General features: G+C 37.8%; 2 protein-coding genes and 1 pseudogene across 2 annotated transcripts; all 3 read left to right on the forward strand.

Moving 5' to 3' along the window:
- Positions 1 to 184: 184 nt before the first annotated feature.
- On the forward strand, positions 185 to 3,904 carry LOC120256704 (annotated as a pseudogene).
- Positions 3,905 to 7,178: 3,274 nt separating this feature from the next.
- On the forward strand, positions 7,179 to 11,108 carry LOC120256714 (putative disease resistance protein At1g50180). The gene is made up of 5 exons (XM_039264395.1): positions 7,179 to 7,929; positions 7,992 to 8,156; positions 8,361 to 8,463; positions 8,885 to 9,225; positions 10,169 to 11,108. Exons 4-5 carry the CDS (start codon positions 8,936 to 8,938, stop codon positions 11,106 to 11,108), a joined length of 1,230 nt encoding a protein of 409 aa, XP_039120329.1. The 5' UTR covers positions 7,179 to 7,929; positions 7,992 to 8,156; positions 8,361 to 8,463; positions 8,885 to 8,935.
- Positions 11,109 to 13,805: 2,697 nt separating this feature from the next.
- Positions 13,806 to 14,713, forward strand: LOC120256715. The gene is made up of 2 exons (XM_039264396.1): positions 13,806 to 14,135; positions 14,204 to 14,713. The coding sequence occupies exons 1-2, from the start codon at positions 13,806 to 13,808 to the stop codon at positions 14,711 to 14,713; spliced, it is 840 nt and encodes a 279-aa protein (XP_039120330.1).
- Positions 14,714 to 18,355: the final 3,642 nt, after the last annotated feature.

Consider the following 18,355-nt stretch of genomic DNA (forward strand, 5'->3'; position numbering starts at 1 on the left):
TCCTACTCCAATGGAAGGCAAAGAATAAAGTTTCAGTTTTCTCATCTGCATCTCATAAAACTAGAATTCTTGAGGGGTCCAAATCACTCTCTTTATTCTTCCTTACTAAAGAATAATAAAAGTGCTTTGATAAATGAAATCACCCATGATCAAGGCACCCTCTTCATTCCCTCCTGCTTTTCAATATTCTGCCTTGCAACTAGAAGCCATTCATCAAATGTATTCCTCCTCAAATTAGTGCAAAGAAAAACTTGCCTTCATCTCTTGCAATCAGTCAATCAAGAGAGGGACTCTGAGAGAGAGAGAGAGAGAGATGGCTGAATCCGTTGTTTCACAGGTGGCAACCAGGCTTTCAGGGCTCCTGTCACAAGAGTTCTTGTTGTTGTATGGAGTGCATGATGAGGTTGAGTGGATGGAAAGAGAGCTCCGTAGGATGAAATGCTTTCTCAAAGACGCTGATGCAAAAGGAAAGAGAGATGAAAGGGTGAAGAACTGGGTGAATGAAATTATACAAGTTGCTTATCTAGCCGAAGATGCCATTGATACTTTCCTCATCAAGGTTCATCAGTCAAAAGGTTGTCTAAGTTGCATCAACAGGTAAGAAAGAAGATAATGATCAAAATCATTATAATAGTGTTGGAAGATAGGTGGGGAAAATGCACAAGAAAAAGCATATAGAATATTAGAAAGATTTTAGAAAATTTTGTCACTGACACCATAGATGAAAATGATGAATAGATGATTAAAAAATATTAATTTTTAAGTTTAAAATAAAGCAAAAATAATATCTTATAATTAAAAAAAAAAACTATTTTGTGTGAGTATATATATTGCTTGTAATCACTTTTGCAATATAAGAATCGTAACTACCTTCCTTCTTAAGTGAGAGATCAAAGGGAGAACTCCTTCCCACAACAGCTGAGGTGAGTGGTTTTATATATATATATCTATATATATATATTTATAAAATATTTAGATATATTTAATTTGTTAATGTTAGTGTTCAGTAATGCATTTGTGTATTAGGTAGTATTATGATTGAGTAGGGTTTATGTAATTTAGTTTATATATTATTTTAGTTCAATTTTTCCTTCTTTCTCCTGTGTTTCTCCATTCATGGCTCTGTTTATAAAGCGAACAAGCAATGTTAGGAGCATGTACAGTAGATAGACATAGAATTAATATCTTAACATAACTGTATAGCGGTTTGCCTACATACTAATTATAATATTCTATTTTTAATTTAATATATATATATATTTTTTTAAAAAAACATAGATGTAAACCAAGCACACTGGTAGCAAGGCATCATGTTGGTGTGAAGATTGGCGAAGTAAAAGAACGCCTTAATGAGATCAAGGCCAGCAGAGAGATGTACGGCATTCAAAACTTAGGCGAAGAAGGAGATGCTTTGAACTTAATACCAATAAGAAGACGGCATTTCTCATATCAATGTTCTGATGATGCTGATGTAGTTGGTCTCTTTAATGATCAGAAGATCCTACTTGAACGGTTGATGGATCACCAACAGCAAAGACTTTGTGCCATTAGCATAGTTGGCATTGGTGGACTTGGCAAAACAACCCTTGCACGGAAACTCTACCGTGACAATGCTGTTAGCAATTATTTCGACAAGCGCGTTTGGGTAACAGTCTCTCAAGAAAATAGTTTAATGGGGCTTCTCAGAAAAATGCTTGAAGAAGTTCGAGAGATTGAAAAGAAGAAGTTGGAGGATATGACAGAAGATGAATTGATAGAGGAACTCAATAAATCACTGAAAACACAAAAGTTTCTCATTGTATTGGATGATATTTGGCGAGAGGATGTATGGAATTAGATGCAAAGAAGTTTTCCAGATGTGAGCAATGGGAGCAGGGTCTTGATCACCACTCGGTTTCTCAACGTTGCAAAGCGAGCAGATCCAAGAAGCACTCCATACCAACTTCAGCTTTTGAATGATGATGAGAGCATGAAGCTTCTTCTCAAGAAGGCCTTTCCTTATGAAGATGCTGAGGCAAATTGCACCAATGAATTGCTTGATATCGGCCTTCGTCTCATGCACAAATGCGGTGGCCTACCTCTGGCTTTAGTTGTTCTTGGAGGACTCCTATCTATAAAAGACAAAACACCTGTTGTGTGGCGAAGAGTGTTGGAGACGATGGATTGGGCGGCAGAAGGAAGACAATGCCAAGAAATACTTGAGTTGAGCTATGAAGATCTTCCGTATCATATGAAATCATGTTTTTTTTATTTGGGCGCTTACCCTGAGGATTATGAGATCTCTGGCAATGAGTTAATCTGGCAATGGATTGCAGAAGGCTTCATACCACAGGAAGAAAGAAAGACCATGGAGGATACAGGGGAAGCTATTTTAGAGGAGTTGATTCAGAGGAGCTTGATTCATGTAAATATGAGGAAAAACGATGGGAGTGTGAAGAAATGTGGCGTCCATGATCTACTACTGGATTTTGCAAGATCTGCAGCAAAGAAAGACTTCTTCCTCACAGTTTGCTCTAATGAAAATGATCAACCAACTTATTTGGCGTCGTCTCGCCGTGTAGCTTTCCACAACGTCGATGACACCAAGATCAATGAAATCTCTAGAGTCTCTACAATACATGGACTCAGGACTTTGATGGCATTTGGTCTACATTATCCTCCAATTGATTCTCCAATATTTAGATTTGAGCTTCTAAGGGTGCTTGATTTGACTGAGTTAACTTTTGTACAAAGATTACCAAAAAAGATCGAGCTCATGATCCATTTACGTTATTTAAGGATGGGGCATGTTTCATGCCTACCATCGTCGGTAGGAAACTTTAAATCCTTAGAAACTGTTATTCTAAGGCAAGGAACAGCGATATCAATCACACTATGGAAGATAAAGACACTAAAACATGTACAAGTCGGGTGGGCCAAACCACCACAAAGTCTTGAGCTAAAAAATCTCCTCACACTTGAGAATGTAGAATTCGGATCCTATAAAACAATAAACTGGAGGTTTCCCAACCTTAGGAAGTTGAAAGTGTTCATTGATAAGGAACACCGGGGAACAATGCTAACCCATCTGCTTAGTGAACTAGACCATCTTATCAGCTTGTGTATATGTGCCGCAAAAGATTTCCCTATAGGGATCAACACCAAGGACTTTCCATTTCACAACCATCTCCTCTCATTGACGTTATTTGGATTTTGGGCAAAGGGGGACGCCGTATCTGAATTCCCAACTTGTCTCACCAAGCTTGAGCTGATGAATTCTAGATTGGAGCAAGACCCAATGCCCAAATTGGAGAGGTTACAATACCTTGTTACTCTCAAATTCTTTGGAAATGTGTATCTTGGGGAAACCATAATATGCTCTACTGGTGGATTCCCTAGTTTGAAAAGTCTGGTCATTGCCAGGCGGTCGTTTAAAGACGGAATGCTCAATCTTGAGGAGTGGAGGATAGAGAGAGGTGCAATGCCCAAGCTTGCTTTCCTAGAATTAAGTTCATGCAATAAGCTAAAAGTGTTTCCAGATTTGCAACATGTGATGAGCCTTCAAAAATTGGAGGTTTTTGACTTGTCCCAAGAGCTCATGCTCAGGTTGCAGAGGGAAGCAGGGGAAGATTAGTACAAGATTCAACATGTGCAAAACTTAACCTTTGAAGAATGGTGAGTGTTAAAGGCCAGTTAGTTATCCCTTGTAGTTGTTGGTGTTGTTTATCTTGTTCTACTTTGTTATCTTTGTTATATTTGACTTGTTCCTAATGTTTTGTATTACTTTTTATTATGCTTTTACTCTAATACCAGTGTATGTTTGTATTAAGTGTTTAGAAGATATGGTTGTATGAACTGTACATGATGCTTGACTGGCATGCACATCAAGTGTTTGTTTAAATATCCAGTTTATCAATGAATGAAGTATGAGTTGATTTCCAGTTTACAATCTCATCAGTTCTTTTTCTTATTGTGAGTGTTTTACAATTCAGTGAGTGTGAGTAAATCAATTGATACTTCATCCGATCCTATCAGATAAGAGTATAAATTGAAAGAGAAGAAGTTTGGGAGGGATTAATTGGAGAGTTTGGACTGCAAAGGAGTAATGGCAGTGGTTGTTGTTTCAAGTAGTGTGGCTTTTGTAGCAATTCAAGCACATAAGCGTATTCTTTCTGATTTCATGGACAAAGTCCATTTACAATTTGGTATTCTTCTTCTCCTTCTCCTTCTCCTTATTCTTCTTCTTCTTCTTTCTTTCTTTCTTCTTATTCTCTGTTTAAGTTTCTTGTTTATTTTTTTTTTCCATGCCATATTGTATAAAAAAATAAATAAAAAAATAATAAAAAAAAGCTAAAAACAGTAAGGTGCTTATCATTTTCAGTGCAAAGCATTGATCACTGAAAACGGTAAGCATATTACCGTTTTCCTCTAATGCCATGCAAAACAGTACCTTTATTACTGTTTTGCCTAAAAATGGATTTTTTTAAAGCTTGCTTAATTTGGTAATTAAAAAAAATTTGTAATATTTTAAAAAATAGCCAAATAAAGAACCAAGTCAGTAGTCCAGGACAACATTTGAAGCTCGAGAATTCTTAATATACAAAGCATGATTGTTGCTGTAACTAATCCTTAACTCTGAAGTAACAAAACAGTTGTCTAGGGTTGGTTTTTCTATAGTAGGGTTTATTTTATTTCAAACTTCTTAAATACTATGTAAAGAACCAAGTTCAACCCATTATCGTTTTGTTTAATATGTACAACAGTTATGAAGAATAGATTGTTGCTTTTGTAAATTTCATATAATCAATGAAATTTAAAGTTTGTTGCTTCTTATCATAATTTTTTTTGTATTTAGTATATTCAATGGAATTAATGCAATTAATGCAATTATTATAATCAGGAAATAGAAAATTCATGCCAAATAAATGAATTTGGCATTGGCTGCACTAATTGGAGATCAAGAGCACGTATAATGTGAATGTTTTGATGAAAATTATCAATTGAGTACAATGCGGCTGATGTTTGATAATTTTGCTCAAAATGTGATTGTTTTGTTGCTAATGGTTTGAAAGTCTACTTCTAGTTAACTGATTGTTTTGATTGAAAAGATGAAACTATATATGTCACAATACATTCTATTTAGATGAAAATTGAGTACATTGTGACATTGATATAGATTGTTTTGTTTAATATGTGATTGTTTTGTTTAATATGTGATTGTTTTGTTGCTGATTGGTTTGTTAAACATAGTTTGAACATGCACATCAAATTAGCTATAATAGGCGCATCCTCATAACTTGTAAAAGAAAATTATCAATTTCGATTAAAGGGTTGAATTGCATCTTGCTTAGATTGGAATTGTCTACAATGTACATTGCTATTGATCAACCATCCATAATACAAACACTAATGATAAATAAAATAAAATTAAAAAAAACACATACCGTGCTTCTCTACCTGATTGGGCTGAGATAGAAGGCAAGTTAGAGGATCACAAACCTTGCCATGTTTCCCTCATCACCCAATTTGGCAATACTTTTGACTTATTTCTCTAGCCCAGGCTGTTCCTCTAGTTTGATAAATTGATTAATTTATTAAATAGAGAAAAAAATAGTAGTAGTTCTGGAAAGTTTTCCAGAAGAGGGACTAAAGAGTAATTTTGTTATAATAATAAAAAAATAATTAAAATAAAATAATTAAAAAAAAATGAACAAAGATAATACATCATTCGCTTGAGCCCCAACCAAACCCTGCCGCCTTTGTGCTCCAACCCCAGCGATCTCTCCCTCAGCGCCTCCTTTGGCGGCACCGTTGCCGGTGAAGCCCAGTGGCGGAACCAGGATTTACTAGTAGAGGGGGCTAATTCAAAATATATATGTAAAAAATATATCTAAATAAGCATTTGTCTGAGATATAAATATTGAGATAATAATTTTTTTTATTAAAACAACCACACTTTGAATACATAATTAGGAAAAAAACATACAATAGGCATAAACCTGTTTAACATAAAAGGTTCGCAATCATGAGATGAGCTAATAAAAATAATGAAATGAAAAAAAAATCAATGAATTTCATGCTACAGTTACATACCACATGGCCATTAGCTCACTCAAGTTTGGCCCTTGGTGCACCAAAAAGCAGAATACGAGATTTTGTTAGCACAATAATATTGAAATTTGTCGAATAATGGCCATGATAATTTTCACTAACCTTCAAAACTTTTATCCAAACTTTCCGTCATTTTAAAAAGTTGATCATAGTGGGGTTTGCAGTACAAAACACCTTCAAACAAGCTGTAGTTGTTGAACTGCAGTAATTGAATTACAAGCAAACATTATTACATTTGTTAGAAAAAGTAAAATGAAAGTAACATGGACTAGAGTCTAAAATACAATGTTGTTCTTTCGTATAAATCATCAGAAAAACTTTTTTATGCAGGCATAAATTTTTAATTATTGTAGATAGTGAATCGAATTCAATTGTTCAGTTGTAGAATCAGTGTGATTAATTTCAGAAAATACTGAAAGCATGAGAGGTTTCATATAAACCTGAAAATTTAGTTGTTAATACACAAAAAAGCCTTTTCTGATAATTTATCACATTAAGTAAGAAAAGGAGAAAAGTTTAACAGTATAATTAGGAAATAAAACATTGGGACAATACAATAACCGAACAGTAAACAAAGATCCATGGTTGTTGAAAGCTAAGTAAAAAATATCAAAAAACAAAAAAAAAACAAAAAACAAAAAACACCGTTAATCACAAATGGGATGTTTCTTGTAAAACAAATAGAATGATCCAGACGCGAAGGTAAAAGTATCATCTAAATCTCAATTGTAGAAGAAACAAAAAAACACTTGAGAAGAGGATGTTCATCAAAAAATAATAATAATAATAATAGAATCATCAAGAGGATGTTCATCAAAGCAATATAGGAATAGATTCATTAAAACAAAGAAAATTTTAAAAGAAAAGCACAAAAACATTAATTGTAGAATAAGAACAGGAACACAGAACCACCACAATCAATCCATCACCGACAGCATAAAAAAAATAAAATTAAAAACTATGTGGATAACATGATCCACTTTAAAAAAAAAATCCATAAAAACAATATACCAAATGATCCATCACCAACAACTAATGGAACATATGAAAACCCAAATGGATTACATGACATCAAAGGAAAAGAAAAATAAAAGTCATCAAAACCCCCATTAAAAAAACAACCTATATATAAATATCCTTGCATCAAGCAGAATCAATACATCACCAGCAACAAACAGAGAACACAAAACTAAACAATCAGAACAACTGAAAAAAACACATAAAAGAAAAGATAAATCAAAATACATGATAAAGAGAAACAGAAAAAGGGTAAACCTTAAGGGTGCCTTTGCAGTGATGACATCTGATTTGAAGCAAGCCCTGTGATAGGCCTTGTTATTAGCAGTCAACTGTTCAACAGGGTATACAGTCTTCTCAAAAGCCTTGCACACTGGCTGAGGCGAGTCCTTTGCCCATCAGCGTCTGGCGTCCCGCCCGCCATCACCCGTCAGCGATTGGTGACTCGATGGAGATTCACAACCATCAACCATGGTCCATGGCCCAAGGGGCTGAACTATAAGTCTATAATTCCTTGAGATCGAGGGGGGGCCTTCCCTCTAGGGCAAGCTCCAACCAAAGCCAACCTCACAACAGCTTTTCCGGAGCCAAGGGGGGGCTGAAGCCCCCGCTCGCCCCCCCTTGGTTCCGCCACTGGTGAAGCCACGGCCGGCGCTGACGACGGCATCCCTCACGGGATTCTTCTCGATCGATGCTTCCCAATCCCATCACCGATCCCTTGAGCTTCCCATCACCGACAAGCTCGAAGCCATTCGCGAAGAGAACGCCGAGCTCCGCAGAACGACTTCGCCAAACTCCTCTCCAAAATCGCCATCACTGGAGGTACACCTCGATTCATGCCTCCGATTTCAACTTTGCCCTTATCTTGCATCTCATTCTTGAAGAAACTGAAGAAGCTGATGGCCGCCCAAACGGGAACGAGGGACGACAAGATCCGCATCCAGAAGTGGTACAACATCTACAAGGACCATATCACTCTCAAGGACTACGAGATTCACGACGGCATCGGCCTCGAGCTCTACTACAATTGATCCATCATCTCAATCTAGGTTTGCCCCTGCTTTTTTTTATGTGTTTAGATCGCTCGGATTTCGAATGGGATTGGTGTGGGTGTGTACTTCAATCCATTTGTGGAATGGAGGGGCAAGGTCTTATTTAGTCCTAGTTGGTTTGCTTGTTTGGTTTTTTCTTGTTGTAAGATTAAATTTTATGATGTATATACTAAATTCATATGCTTTTTGTGTGTTAAACAGAAGATCAAATATGGTGTGGTGAGCATGCAAGATTTAGCTTGGGATGTGTTGACTTGGGAAAAGTTTTACCTGAGTGGCCGCTTGCAAAAACCTGTACTTTGAGGTGTGCTAGTTGTTTATTGTTTATGTTGTGTTATATTTTTCCTTTTTTTCATCAATAGGTTCATATTCACTTTATAGTAATTCATGTGGGATTGTTATCTTGACAATTGTGCCCTATTTTAATCATGTTATGAGGAAGGAGGGATTCAATGGCCTGATTTTATGCTTCTATGTATAACATTATACTTATCGTCAATCAGTTTTAAATGAAATCCTAATAGCTTTGGTTGGTGCTTGCTCGGTTGATATATGTCTGATTTTCAATGTGACTTGCTTGGATGAATAAAGAAATCATCCATGATCAAAGCACTCCTTTATTCCTTCCTGCTTTTCAATATTCTGCGTTGATTTGAAGCAGTCATCAAATGTACTATCTTCGAATTAATGGAAAGAAAAAATTGATTTTCATCTCTTGCAATCAGTGAATCAAGAGAGGGACAGTGTGAGAGAGCAGTGGAGAGTGTGAGAGGGAGATGGCTGAATCCGCTGTTTCACAGGTGGTAACCAGGCTTGCCGGGCTCTTGTCTCAAGAATTCTGGTTGTTGTATGGATTGCGTGATGAGGTGGAGTGGATGGAAAGAGAGCTCCGTTGGATTAAATGCTTTCTCAAGGACGCTGATGCAAAAGGAAAGAGAGATGAAAGGGTGAAGAACTGGGTGAATGAAGTAATACAAGTTGCTTACCTAGCTGAAGACGCCATTGATACTTTCCTCATTAAGGTGAATCATCAGTCCAATGGTTGGCTGAGTCACATCAAATACAGGTAAGAACAAAATACTTTTTTTCCCATTAAAGTAAGTAAAAGAAACAATTATATCTTCAACTTGTATGAGTTTTGGGGTTTAATTTTGAATTTTCTATGAACAAAGTTTAAAATTCGATTTCAGATTTTCTATGAAACAAATGCATCACATGGGGGATTCCTTTGAAGTAGACAAAAAAGGCGGTTGATAATTTTTTTTTTAATTCATGTAAACAATAAAGAAAAACACCTCAATCAATTTTAAAATATAGAGTAGGACTAAATTGATTGAAAACAATTTAATAATATATATATATATATCGAGAGAGGAAAGATTTTTAGAAATTTTATCACTATCCAATATTTGCTTAGTACAAGGGGTTAGGTTTATATTAAAAAAAAACTAGAAAACAGCGGGTTAGGTACGTAGCCAATGTATGGGTAGGTGTGAAGTTGAAACTCCATTTTTATATATTGTATAAGTACTATTTATGCATTTTCAGTGGGTTCCTAGTGGAAGAAATTTTATTTTTTTTCCTTTTAGGGTTGTATGGTAGCAATTTACTATCGTGGGGTGATCATTAAGTCATCGTAACTGGTGCACATTTGGATTTGTTAATCCCTTAACGACACTTGTCATTATCGTAAAAGAATAAATCACAAGTAATTGAGATAAATGGAGATGATTATTCAAAATTATCAAATTTAAAATTTAAAATATAAAATAGAAACAACTCATCCTATTATTTTCAATAAAGAATGCTTTATATATTTATATATAAAGTAATATTACGTAATATTATCATTGAGGAATGTTATATATATATATATAACCTAGTTTGAATATTTGAATTTATTATTATTTTTATTTTTTATCCTTTCCTCTTAAGAATTTCTCCATCCATGGCTCCACTTCCACATGAACCATAATTTCCTATTTTTGATTTAACTCTTTTTTTAATAGGTTTAAACCAAGCGCGTTGATAGCAAGGCATAATGTTGGTGTGGAGATTGGTAAGATAAAAGAAAGGCTTAATGAGATCAAGGCAAGCAGAGAAGCTTATGGGATTCAAAACTTGAGTCAGTATGGAGATGCTTCCAACTTAATATCCATAATAAGGAGAAGCCATTTCTCATATCAATATTCTGATGATGCTGATGTAATCAGGCTTTTTAATGATCACAAGATCCTACTGGGACGACTAATGGATCAACAACAACAAAGGCTTTGTGTCATTAGCATATTTGGCATTGGTGGTCTTGGCAAAACCACCCTTGCACGGAAACTCTACTGTGATAATGCTGTTAACAATCATTTCCACAAGCGCATTTGGGTAACAGTCTCTCAAGAAAATAGTTTAATAGGGCTTCTCAGAAAGATGCTTGAAGAAGTTCGGAAGATTGAAAAGGAGAAGTTGGAGAAAATGACAGAAAATGATTTGATAGACATGCTTAATGACTCACTAAGAACAGGAAGGTTTCTTATTGTATTGGATGATATTTGGCTAGAGGATGTATGGAATCAGATGCAAAGAAGTTTTCTGGATGTGAACAATGGAAGTAGGGTCTTGATCACCACTCGGTTTCTTAATGTTGCAAAGGGAGCAGATCCAAGAAGCACTCCGTACCAACTTCCGCTTTTGATTGATGATGAGAGTATGAAGCTTCTTCTCAAGAAGGCCTTTCCTCATGAAGATGTTGAGGCAAATTTCACCAATGAATTGCTTGATATCGGCCTTCGTCTCATGCACAAATGCGGTGGCCTACCTCTGGCTTTAGTTGTTCTTGGAGGTCTCCCTATCTATAAAAAGACAAAACACACTGTTGTGTGGCGAAGAGTGTTGGAGACGATGGATTGGGCGAGAAGGAAGACAATGCCAAGAAATACTTGCTTTGAGCTATGAAGATCTTCCGTATCATATGAAATCATGTTTTCTTTATTTGGATGCTTACCCTGAGGATTATGAGATCTCTAGCAATGAGTTAATCTGGCAATGGATTGCAGAAGGCTTCATACCACAGGAAGAAAGAAAGACCATGGAAGATACGAGGGAAGCTATTTTAGAGGAGTTGATTCGGGAGGAGCTTGATTCATGTAAATATGAGGAAAAAAACAATGGGAGTGTGAAGAAATGTGGCGTCCCATGATCTACTCTTGGATTTTTGCAAGATCTGCTGACAAAAGAAATACTTCTTCCTCACGGTTTGCTCTAATGAAAATGATCAACCAACTTATTTGGCGTCGTCTCGCCGTGTGGCTTTCCACAGCGTCAATGACACCAAGATCAATGAAATCTCTAGAGTCTCTACAATGCATGGACTCAGGACTTTGATGGCATTTGGTCTACCTAATCTTCAAAAAGATTCCCCAATATTTAGATTTGAGCTTCTAAGGGTGCTTGATTTGGTCGAGTTAACTTCGTACAAAGATTACCAAAAGAGATCGAGCTCATGATCCATTTACGTTATTTAAAGGGTGGGGGCATGTTTCATGCCTACCATCGTCGGTAGGAAACTTTAAATCCTTAGAAACTGTTATTCTAAGGAAAGGAACAGCGATACCAATCACACTATGGAAGATAAAGACACTAAGACATGTACAAGTCGGGTGGGCCAAACCACCACAAAGTCTTGAGCTAAAAAATCTCCTCACACTCGAGTATGTAGAAACCGGATCCTATAAAACAATAAACTGGAGGTTTCCCAACCTTAGGAAGTTGAAAGTGAAGATTAATAAGGAACACCAGGGAAGAATGCTAACCTATCTACTCTGTGGAATACACCATCTCATCAGCTTGTATATAAGGGCCACAGGAGATTGCCCTATAGATATCAACACCGAGGACTTTCCATTTCACAACCATCTCCTCTCATTGAAGTTATTTGGATTTTGGCCAAATGGGGGCTCCGTATCTGAATTCCCAACTTGTCTCACCAAGCTTGAGCTGAAGTATTCTAGATTGGAGCAAGACCCAATGCCCAAATTGGAGAGGTTACAATACCTTGTCACTCTCAAGTTCTTGGGAGATGTGTATCTTGGGAAAACCATGGTATGCTCTACTGGTGGATTCCCTAGTTTGAAAAGTCTGTTCATTGACAGCTTGTGGGATGACGACGCAATGCCCAATCTTGAGGAGTGGAGGGTAGAGAGAGGTGCAATGCCCAAGCTTGCTTTCCTAAAATTAAGTTCATGCAAGATGCTGAAAGTGTTTCCAGATTTCCAACATGTGAAGAGCCTTCAGGAATTGGTGTTGTATAACATGTCCCTAGAGCTCATGCTCAGGTTGCGGAGGGAAGCAGGGGAAGATTGGTACAAGATTCAACATGTGCCAAAATCACCCTTCAAGAATAGTGAGTGTTAAAGGCCAGTTAGTTATCCCTTGTTGGTGTTGTTTATCTTGTTCTACTTTGTAATCTTTGTTATATTTGTTACTGTGTATTTGTTTTTCATTTCCTTAAATGTGAGGCCTCTCATTGATTTCATGTCTCTTGATGTACTCCTTTTATTTTATTTTTTTTTAATTTCCTTTGGTATCAAAGTGTGCTCTCGTTATGTACAATGATTATGAATAAACTGTTCCTCTTTGGTTTAAACATAAAATCAGGATCAATGGCAAATTTTAAGGCACATGCATTTTTCATGTCTGCTTGGCTGAGCATTACCATCTTTTGCCTTTTTCACCTGCCTTTGGGTTCTCATTATGTGTACAATGATTGTAAATAACAGAAATTTCTAAATTTTTAATAACATAAGATGATAACATATGTTTAATCATTAATTTAGATTCATGATCAACGTATCTTTTACCAGGTTAATTATATACGTATAATTTTCCATATGTTTACAGTTAAAAAGAAAAGAATATACAATTTTCTCTTTATTTTTTATTTTTATTATTATTTTTTCAATAAAAGTGGGAAAATAACTGTTTTGTTAAAAAAACTGAATTTTTCTCTTTTATGGTTATTCTTTTCTCAATGAAAGGAAAAAAAAACTTTTTCTTTTCTAGAGTTAAGTTGCATCGCATATATTTATTCTTTGTTTATAAAATTTTAGTTTTCTCATTTACACATCATTCATAAAACTAAGCTCTACCAATAATATTTACCAAGATGGGAAATCTTAATTTACCTACCAATAGACATTGGTTTTTCCATCTAGTATGGCTATTACAATATTATTAAAAGAGGGAAAGAAATAAAAACCAGTTCACTAATTAAATAACTATCATTTTTTAATAAATCAATGATTTATCTATTTTTATTAAAAAAATAAAATAACTAACACTAATTAAACAAATGAAATCTTGATCCAAATTGGATCTGGACCTGAAATCTAAACTAATCTTCCTTTACCCGTGTGCCCCAACCATTGCTAGTGATCATGTGCCAAATCAATGCATGTAGCCCTAGGCCAAGAAGCCACATCCGCTAGTGAGGGAACAATATCCACCAATCGTCCTTCTCCCATGCACTTCTCGCTCCACATACATGAGGCCTTCTCGTCTACCAGTCCACTTGCGTTGATAGGAGCCCTTCTCACCATCTAAATCCCAACTAGCCAAAGCAGGTCATCAACTCTATCTGACAGGTGTTACAAAATGAAAAAGCTCCATCCTGCGAAACCCCTGCTGAAAACCCCGCCGAAACCCCCTGATCTGAACCTTTTCTCTGCTACCTTGCCAGGAGTTTCCTGGTCTAAGGTTGTGAGCTCCTCCTCTTCTGCTCTTGCTTTTGAAAATCCCCTCCACCTTCAGAAGCCCCACTTTGACCGTCTAAAAACTCTGTCAAATCTTGCATCACTATTGATCGTGATCAATGGCACTCGGCCAGGGATTCAATGCAAACTGTGCTATACGCCAAATTTCTGGGAAAATCTCTCCCTCTTGACCAAGCTAAGCTGGCTTTGTCTGATGCTTGGAAGGGACTTGGTGATTTTTCTATTTCCGATCTTCCAAATGGGTTCTACTTTGTTCGTTGTAGTTCTCTTGATATGCAGGCTAAACTCCTCTGGGACGGACCTTGGACCGTTGATGGGCGTATCCTTCAGCTCTTTGAATGGAGGGAATCTTTCCAGCCTGCATTTGAGAAACTTTCAACTGCAGCTATCTGGATCCAGCTTCATCATGTCCCTATTGAACTTTGGAAGGGCGAAATTCTGGATGTCATTGCCTCTCATTTTGGAAGGGTTCTCAAAATTGATGAGCACACTCTTCAACTCTCTCGCTCAAAATTTGCTCGTATTTGTGTAGAAATTGACCTGGATCTCCCCTTGCAGAAGGGGACATGGGTTAAGTATGGTGAAAATTCTGTCTTCATTATTGCTTTATATGAAAAATTGCCCGTCTTCTGTTTCAGTTGTGGTCGTGTTGGTCATGGTGACTCAAACTGCACCTTTATTAGCAGCCGAAAAATGGCAACTGATCTACAACCGCCCACTATCTTCCCCGAGCGGGAGATGGAGGTTGATGATCATTGCCAGGCTTCTGGTGTCACGCCCCGAACCTAACCGGGCACGTGGCAATCGCCACGATGACAAGAAGTGGGTCCCACAGCGACCTCACATTCAGGTCGCCGTAAGGCTCAATATAAACCTGTTATCACAATTATATAACTAAAAGACAACATAATAAAATATCACAAATAGGGTTCTCTAGTACTAGGAACCCTAAACACAAGTAGCAACAATAACTGACTAAACCGGGGGTTTTTAAGATACAACCCAAAAAAATATAAATACAAGAACCACATATAAGGTCAAGTCTAGTGGATCCATAGAGGATACATGCATACTATAACAAACCTAAATAAGAAATGCAGATAAACCTCTCTGCTGCTGACACGACAACTCACGTCAACGTCGCGATGCGAAAAAGATAAAAAAATGGGAGTGGTGAGTACATGAGGTTACCCGAGTGAGTGGTGTCGAGCATAGATATAACGAGTGATAAAGTATTTCAAATGGTAATTCAAAGAAATAATAATAGCATATAAAAATCGGGTTCCAAGTATTCAACATATTAACAAATAACACAAGATTCATCAATAGTAAAATCAAATAACATTTTTAAACATAATGAACATAGCTCCAAAAATACAGGCTGGCCTAAAACAGTTCCCACACTAATCGTGGGCTGCGACTAGTCGTGGGACCACCAAGGAGTTTTTAAAACTTTTTAAAATTTAAAAAGGGTGCCTTTCCTTGGTGTTGGCACTTTGAGATCCCCGTGTGGTGACCCGGGTTTCTCACATAACGAACCCCCGTCAATGGCTCCGCGCACCTCTTGACCGGGGTAAACCCGGGGAGTTAACCACGCCGCCTCCCCATCGGGCGGACCATGGAACCCCACAGCTGCGAGTGTCGGACTAAAAGTCCAGCTGTCACCATCAAAACTAAATGCCACAACATAATTCTTTCTAACTTCCAATTCAAATAATCCATCATACAATGTTTAAATACGGAAATGTACATCAAACCATATCTCATTTGCATATAAATACGGAAATGCAAGTAAACATGTTTCTTTCAAATAAATAGGTATAAGCATTCTAGTTTTAACCATTTCAAAGTAAATTCAGTACTCAAAAAATATATATATCAAAAGAAAGTCAATTTATCATCAAGTTTATGTAATAAAACACATGAAGAAATACTTTTAGTACTCTTATTAAATCTATGCAATTATAAATTTAACCACTCACGAACCCGATCGTCTCAGATCACGAGGGCGCACTCACTTGATCAGCGAGCTCCTTCCCCTTGGAGGGACGCCGCCACCTATATCAAGCGAGGGAATTCAAATTCTAATGAACATAAGAATGATAATCACAAGAAAATGTATAAGAATACGATTATACATGTCTAATACAAAACATTAGGGTTTTAAGGCAAAACATCGTCATTTTGGATCCAAAGCGATCTCGAATGGAGTAAAAACTAGTTCCAATGAGTTCGGGGTAAGAAGAGCTTCAATGTGGACCAAAGAAATACCGAGAAAAGGCTCAAAATTTTTCGAGTGCTACAGTAATTTCGAAGTTGCTACTGATAGCTTGAACCTTATACTATGGATTTTCTCCCCAATTTACAACTCTAAATCGAAAATTTTTCTTCTACAACATCCTCATACATGCATTATAAATCATTGGCTTCAATTTAAGCCTATGGATCATCATATTCATGGAGAAATCAAAAATTTTTTTATATTTCTAAAAAAACAAAGGAAATACGGGTGAAATACAAAAACAAAAAAACATTGGATATAAGGCTTACGGATTCGGGAGTGAGAGAGGAATGAGTTTGGTATTGAAGTTCGCGGAAATTCTCACGGAAAAATTTTTTCTTCTAGGGGTATGCTCGGCCGAACAAGAAGAACAAGAAGCAAGGAAGCAAGAAGTGAAGAAGGAAAAAGAAGGTTCCAGGTTTTTTTCTCTCATTCATTTCATTTTTTTAAATAGGAAATGACCTAATTGCCCTCTTAATAGAAAAATCATATAAAATGGATCCAAATGACGGAATTGCCCCTGATTTTTCACATAAAAAGCTACCATGCAAACATGCAAAAAAATGCCACTACTACTAAATGACCATTTTATCCCTAATGCAAGCATAAAAAAAATCTAAATAGGCCCGAGGTCTAAATCAGGACAGGGTACAACATCTGGCGTGGCTACTGAAGGGTCGGATCCTCCCAATCTGGTCGAAAATATGGTCCCGGATCCTCCGCTGAATCAGGATGTTGATTCTCAAAACTTCGGAGTCTGGCTTAAACCCCGGAGCCGCCGTATCAGCAACCGTGGGAGGGGTCGCGGTGGTTCCCGACTCCTTCGATCGGACCGCCATGTTGGGGACGATGGCCAGGATCCAAACACGTGTCACAACAGTTTGGAACCGCCTTCGTCCTTCCCGACACGTGGCGGTCGCTCGCGCCGCGGTGCTGCAACGGTCCACTTCTCGAGCACTTCTGCTTTTCCGCGTCTCGAGAAAAATAAAAATCCCGTTGAATTGATCCCAGCCGTTGTTGTGGGAGCATCTCTTCATCCCGAGGCGGGTGGCTCTTCCCTCTCTTCGGGTCCCGAGAAAAGTTCTGACATGGGCGGCCCTGTTGATACACCCTTCCACTGCTCTGACTTATCCTTGGCTCCTGTTTCTGCTGAGCATCATGGCCTGGGGTTTCCCACCACTCACAATGGCATTGGAACTCCCACTGGCCCGTCACCTCCTCTCACATCATCCCACCCCACTTCCTCCTCCCCTCCTCCTTCACGCTCTTCACCAACCCAACCTCTACTTCTCTCCTCAGTCCCTTTTGGAGATACTGATCCTAATCACTCCGCTTTGGTTGACAGGGTAAAGCTGGCGCTCCTCCCCCCTCCTCAACCAGAACTCCATATGGACGACCCTGGTGACTCAGGCTTTGCTCTGGGCTCTGATGAGTCTGGGTCCCATTTTGAGCCAGATGACGATATGCTTCTCTCAAACTATCAAAAAGATATAAAACTGGAGGCCCTTGCTCGGCGCGCCCCCTCCAAGAACAACTCCCGCCCTAAAAAAGGGAGATCAACCTCTACCTCTTAAAGCCCTTACTTCTCTGTTCTTCTCCTCTTAGTTTTTCTTATGATTATGCGAACTAATATTAAGATTCTTTGTTGGAATTGTCGGGGTGCTTCTAACCCTCGTACTATTGATCGCATTCGTGACCTCATGCGTCGCCTGAATCCTACTATCATTTGCCTTGTTGAAACAAAAACTGACTCTGATCGTTGTTTCCGTTTTTGTAGTTCTTTTGCTCGCACTTGGGAGTGGGCGGCTATCCCGGCTCAGGGTTTCTCCGGGGGTATCATCGCCCTCTGGTCCCGAAGCCTTGGACAGGTTACTCCGATTGCGGCTACCCGCATGTCCCTCAACCTGGTTATCTCTTCTTCTGGGGGCTCCTGGGTCCTTTCGATTGTATATAACTCTCAAATTTTAGCTGCTCAAAAGCTCTTATGGAATACCCTTGCTGGCATCAGCAATACTCGTCTACCCTGGATTCTTGCAGGGGATTTTAATGCTATCATGTCTGATCTTGACTTCAAGGGGGGAAGTTACAGATCTTATTCTTATAAATCCACCTATTTTAATTCCTTTATTAATAATAATAATCTTGTTGAC

The sequence above is a fragment of the Dioscorea cayenensis genome, unplaced genomic scaffold, assembly GCF_009730915.1.
Source record: "Dioscorea cayenensis subsp. rotundata cultivar TDr96_F1 unplaced genomic scaffold, TDr96_F1_v2_PseudoChromosome.rev07_lg8_w22 25.fasta BLBR01001573.1, whole genome shotgun sequence".
In the NCBI taxonomy this organism is placed as follows: domain Eukaryota; kingdom Viridiplantae; phylum Streptophyta; class Magnoliopsida; order Dioscoreales; family Dioscoreaceae; genus Dioscorea; species Dioscorea cayenensis.

Coding starts and splice junctions, on each gene's coding strand:
- LOC120256714 (XM_039264395.1), top strand. CDS start 8,936: ATGGCTGAATCCGCTGTTTCACAGGTGGTAACCAGGCTTGCCGGGCTC. Junction 9,226..10,168: donor CTGAGTCACATCAAATACAG/GTAAGAACAAAA, acceptor TTTTTTTAATAG/GTTTAAACCAAGCGCGTTGA.
- LOC120256715 (XM_039264396.1), top strand. CDS start 13,806: ATGAAAAAGCTCCATCCTGCGAAACCCCTGCTGAAAACCCCGCCGAAA. Junction 14,136..14,203: donor TGATGCTTGGAAGGGACTTG/GTGATTTTTCTA, acceptor CTTGATATGCAG/GCTAAACTCCTCTGGGACGG.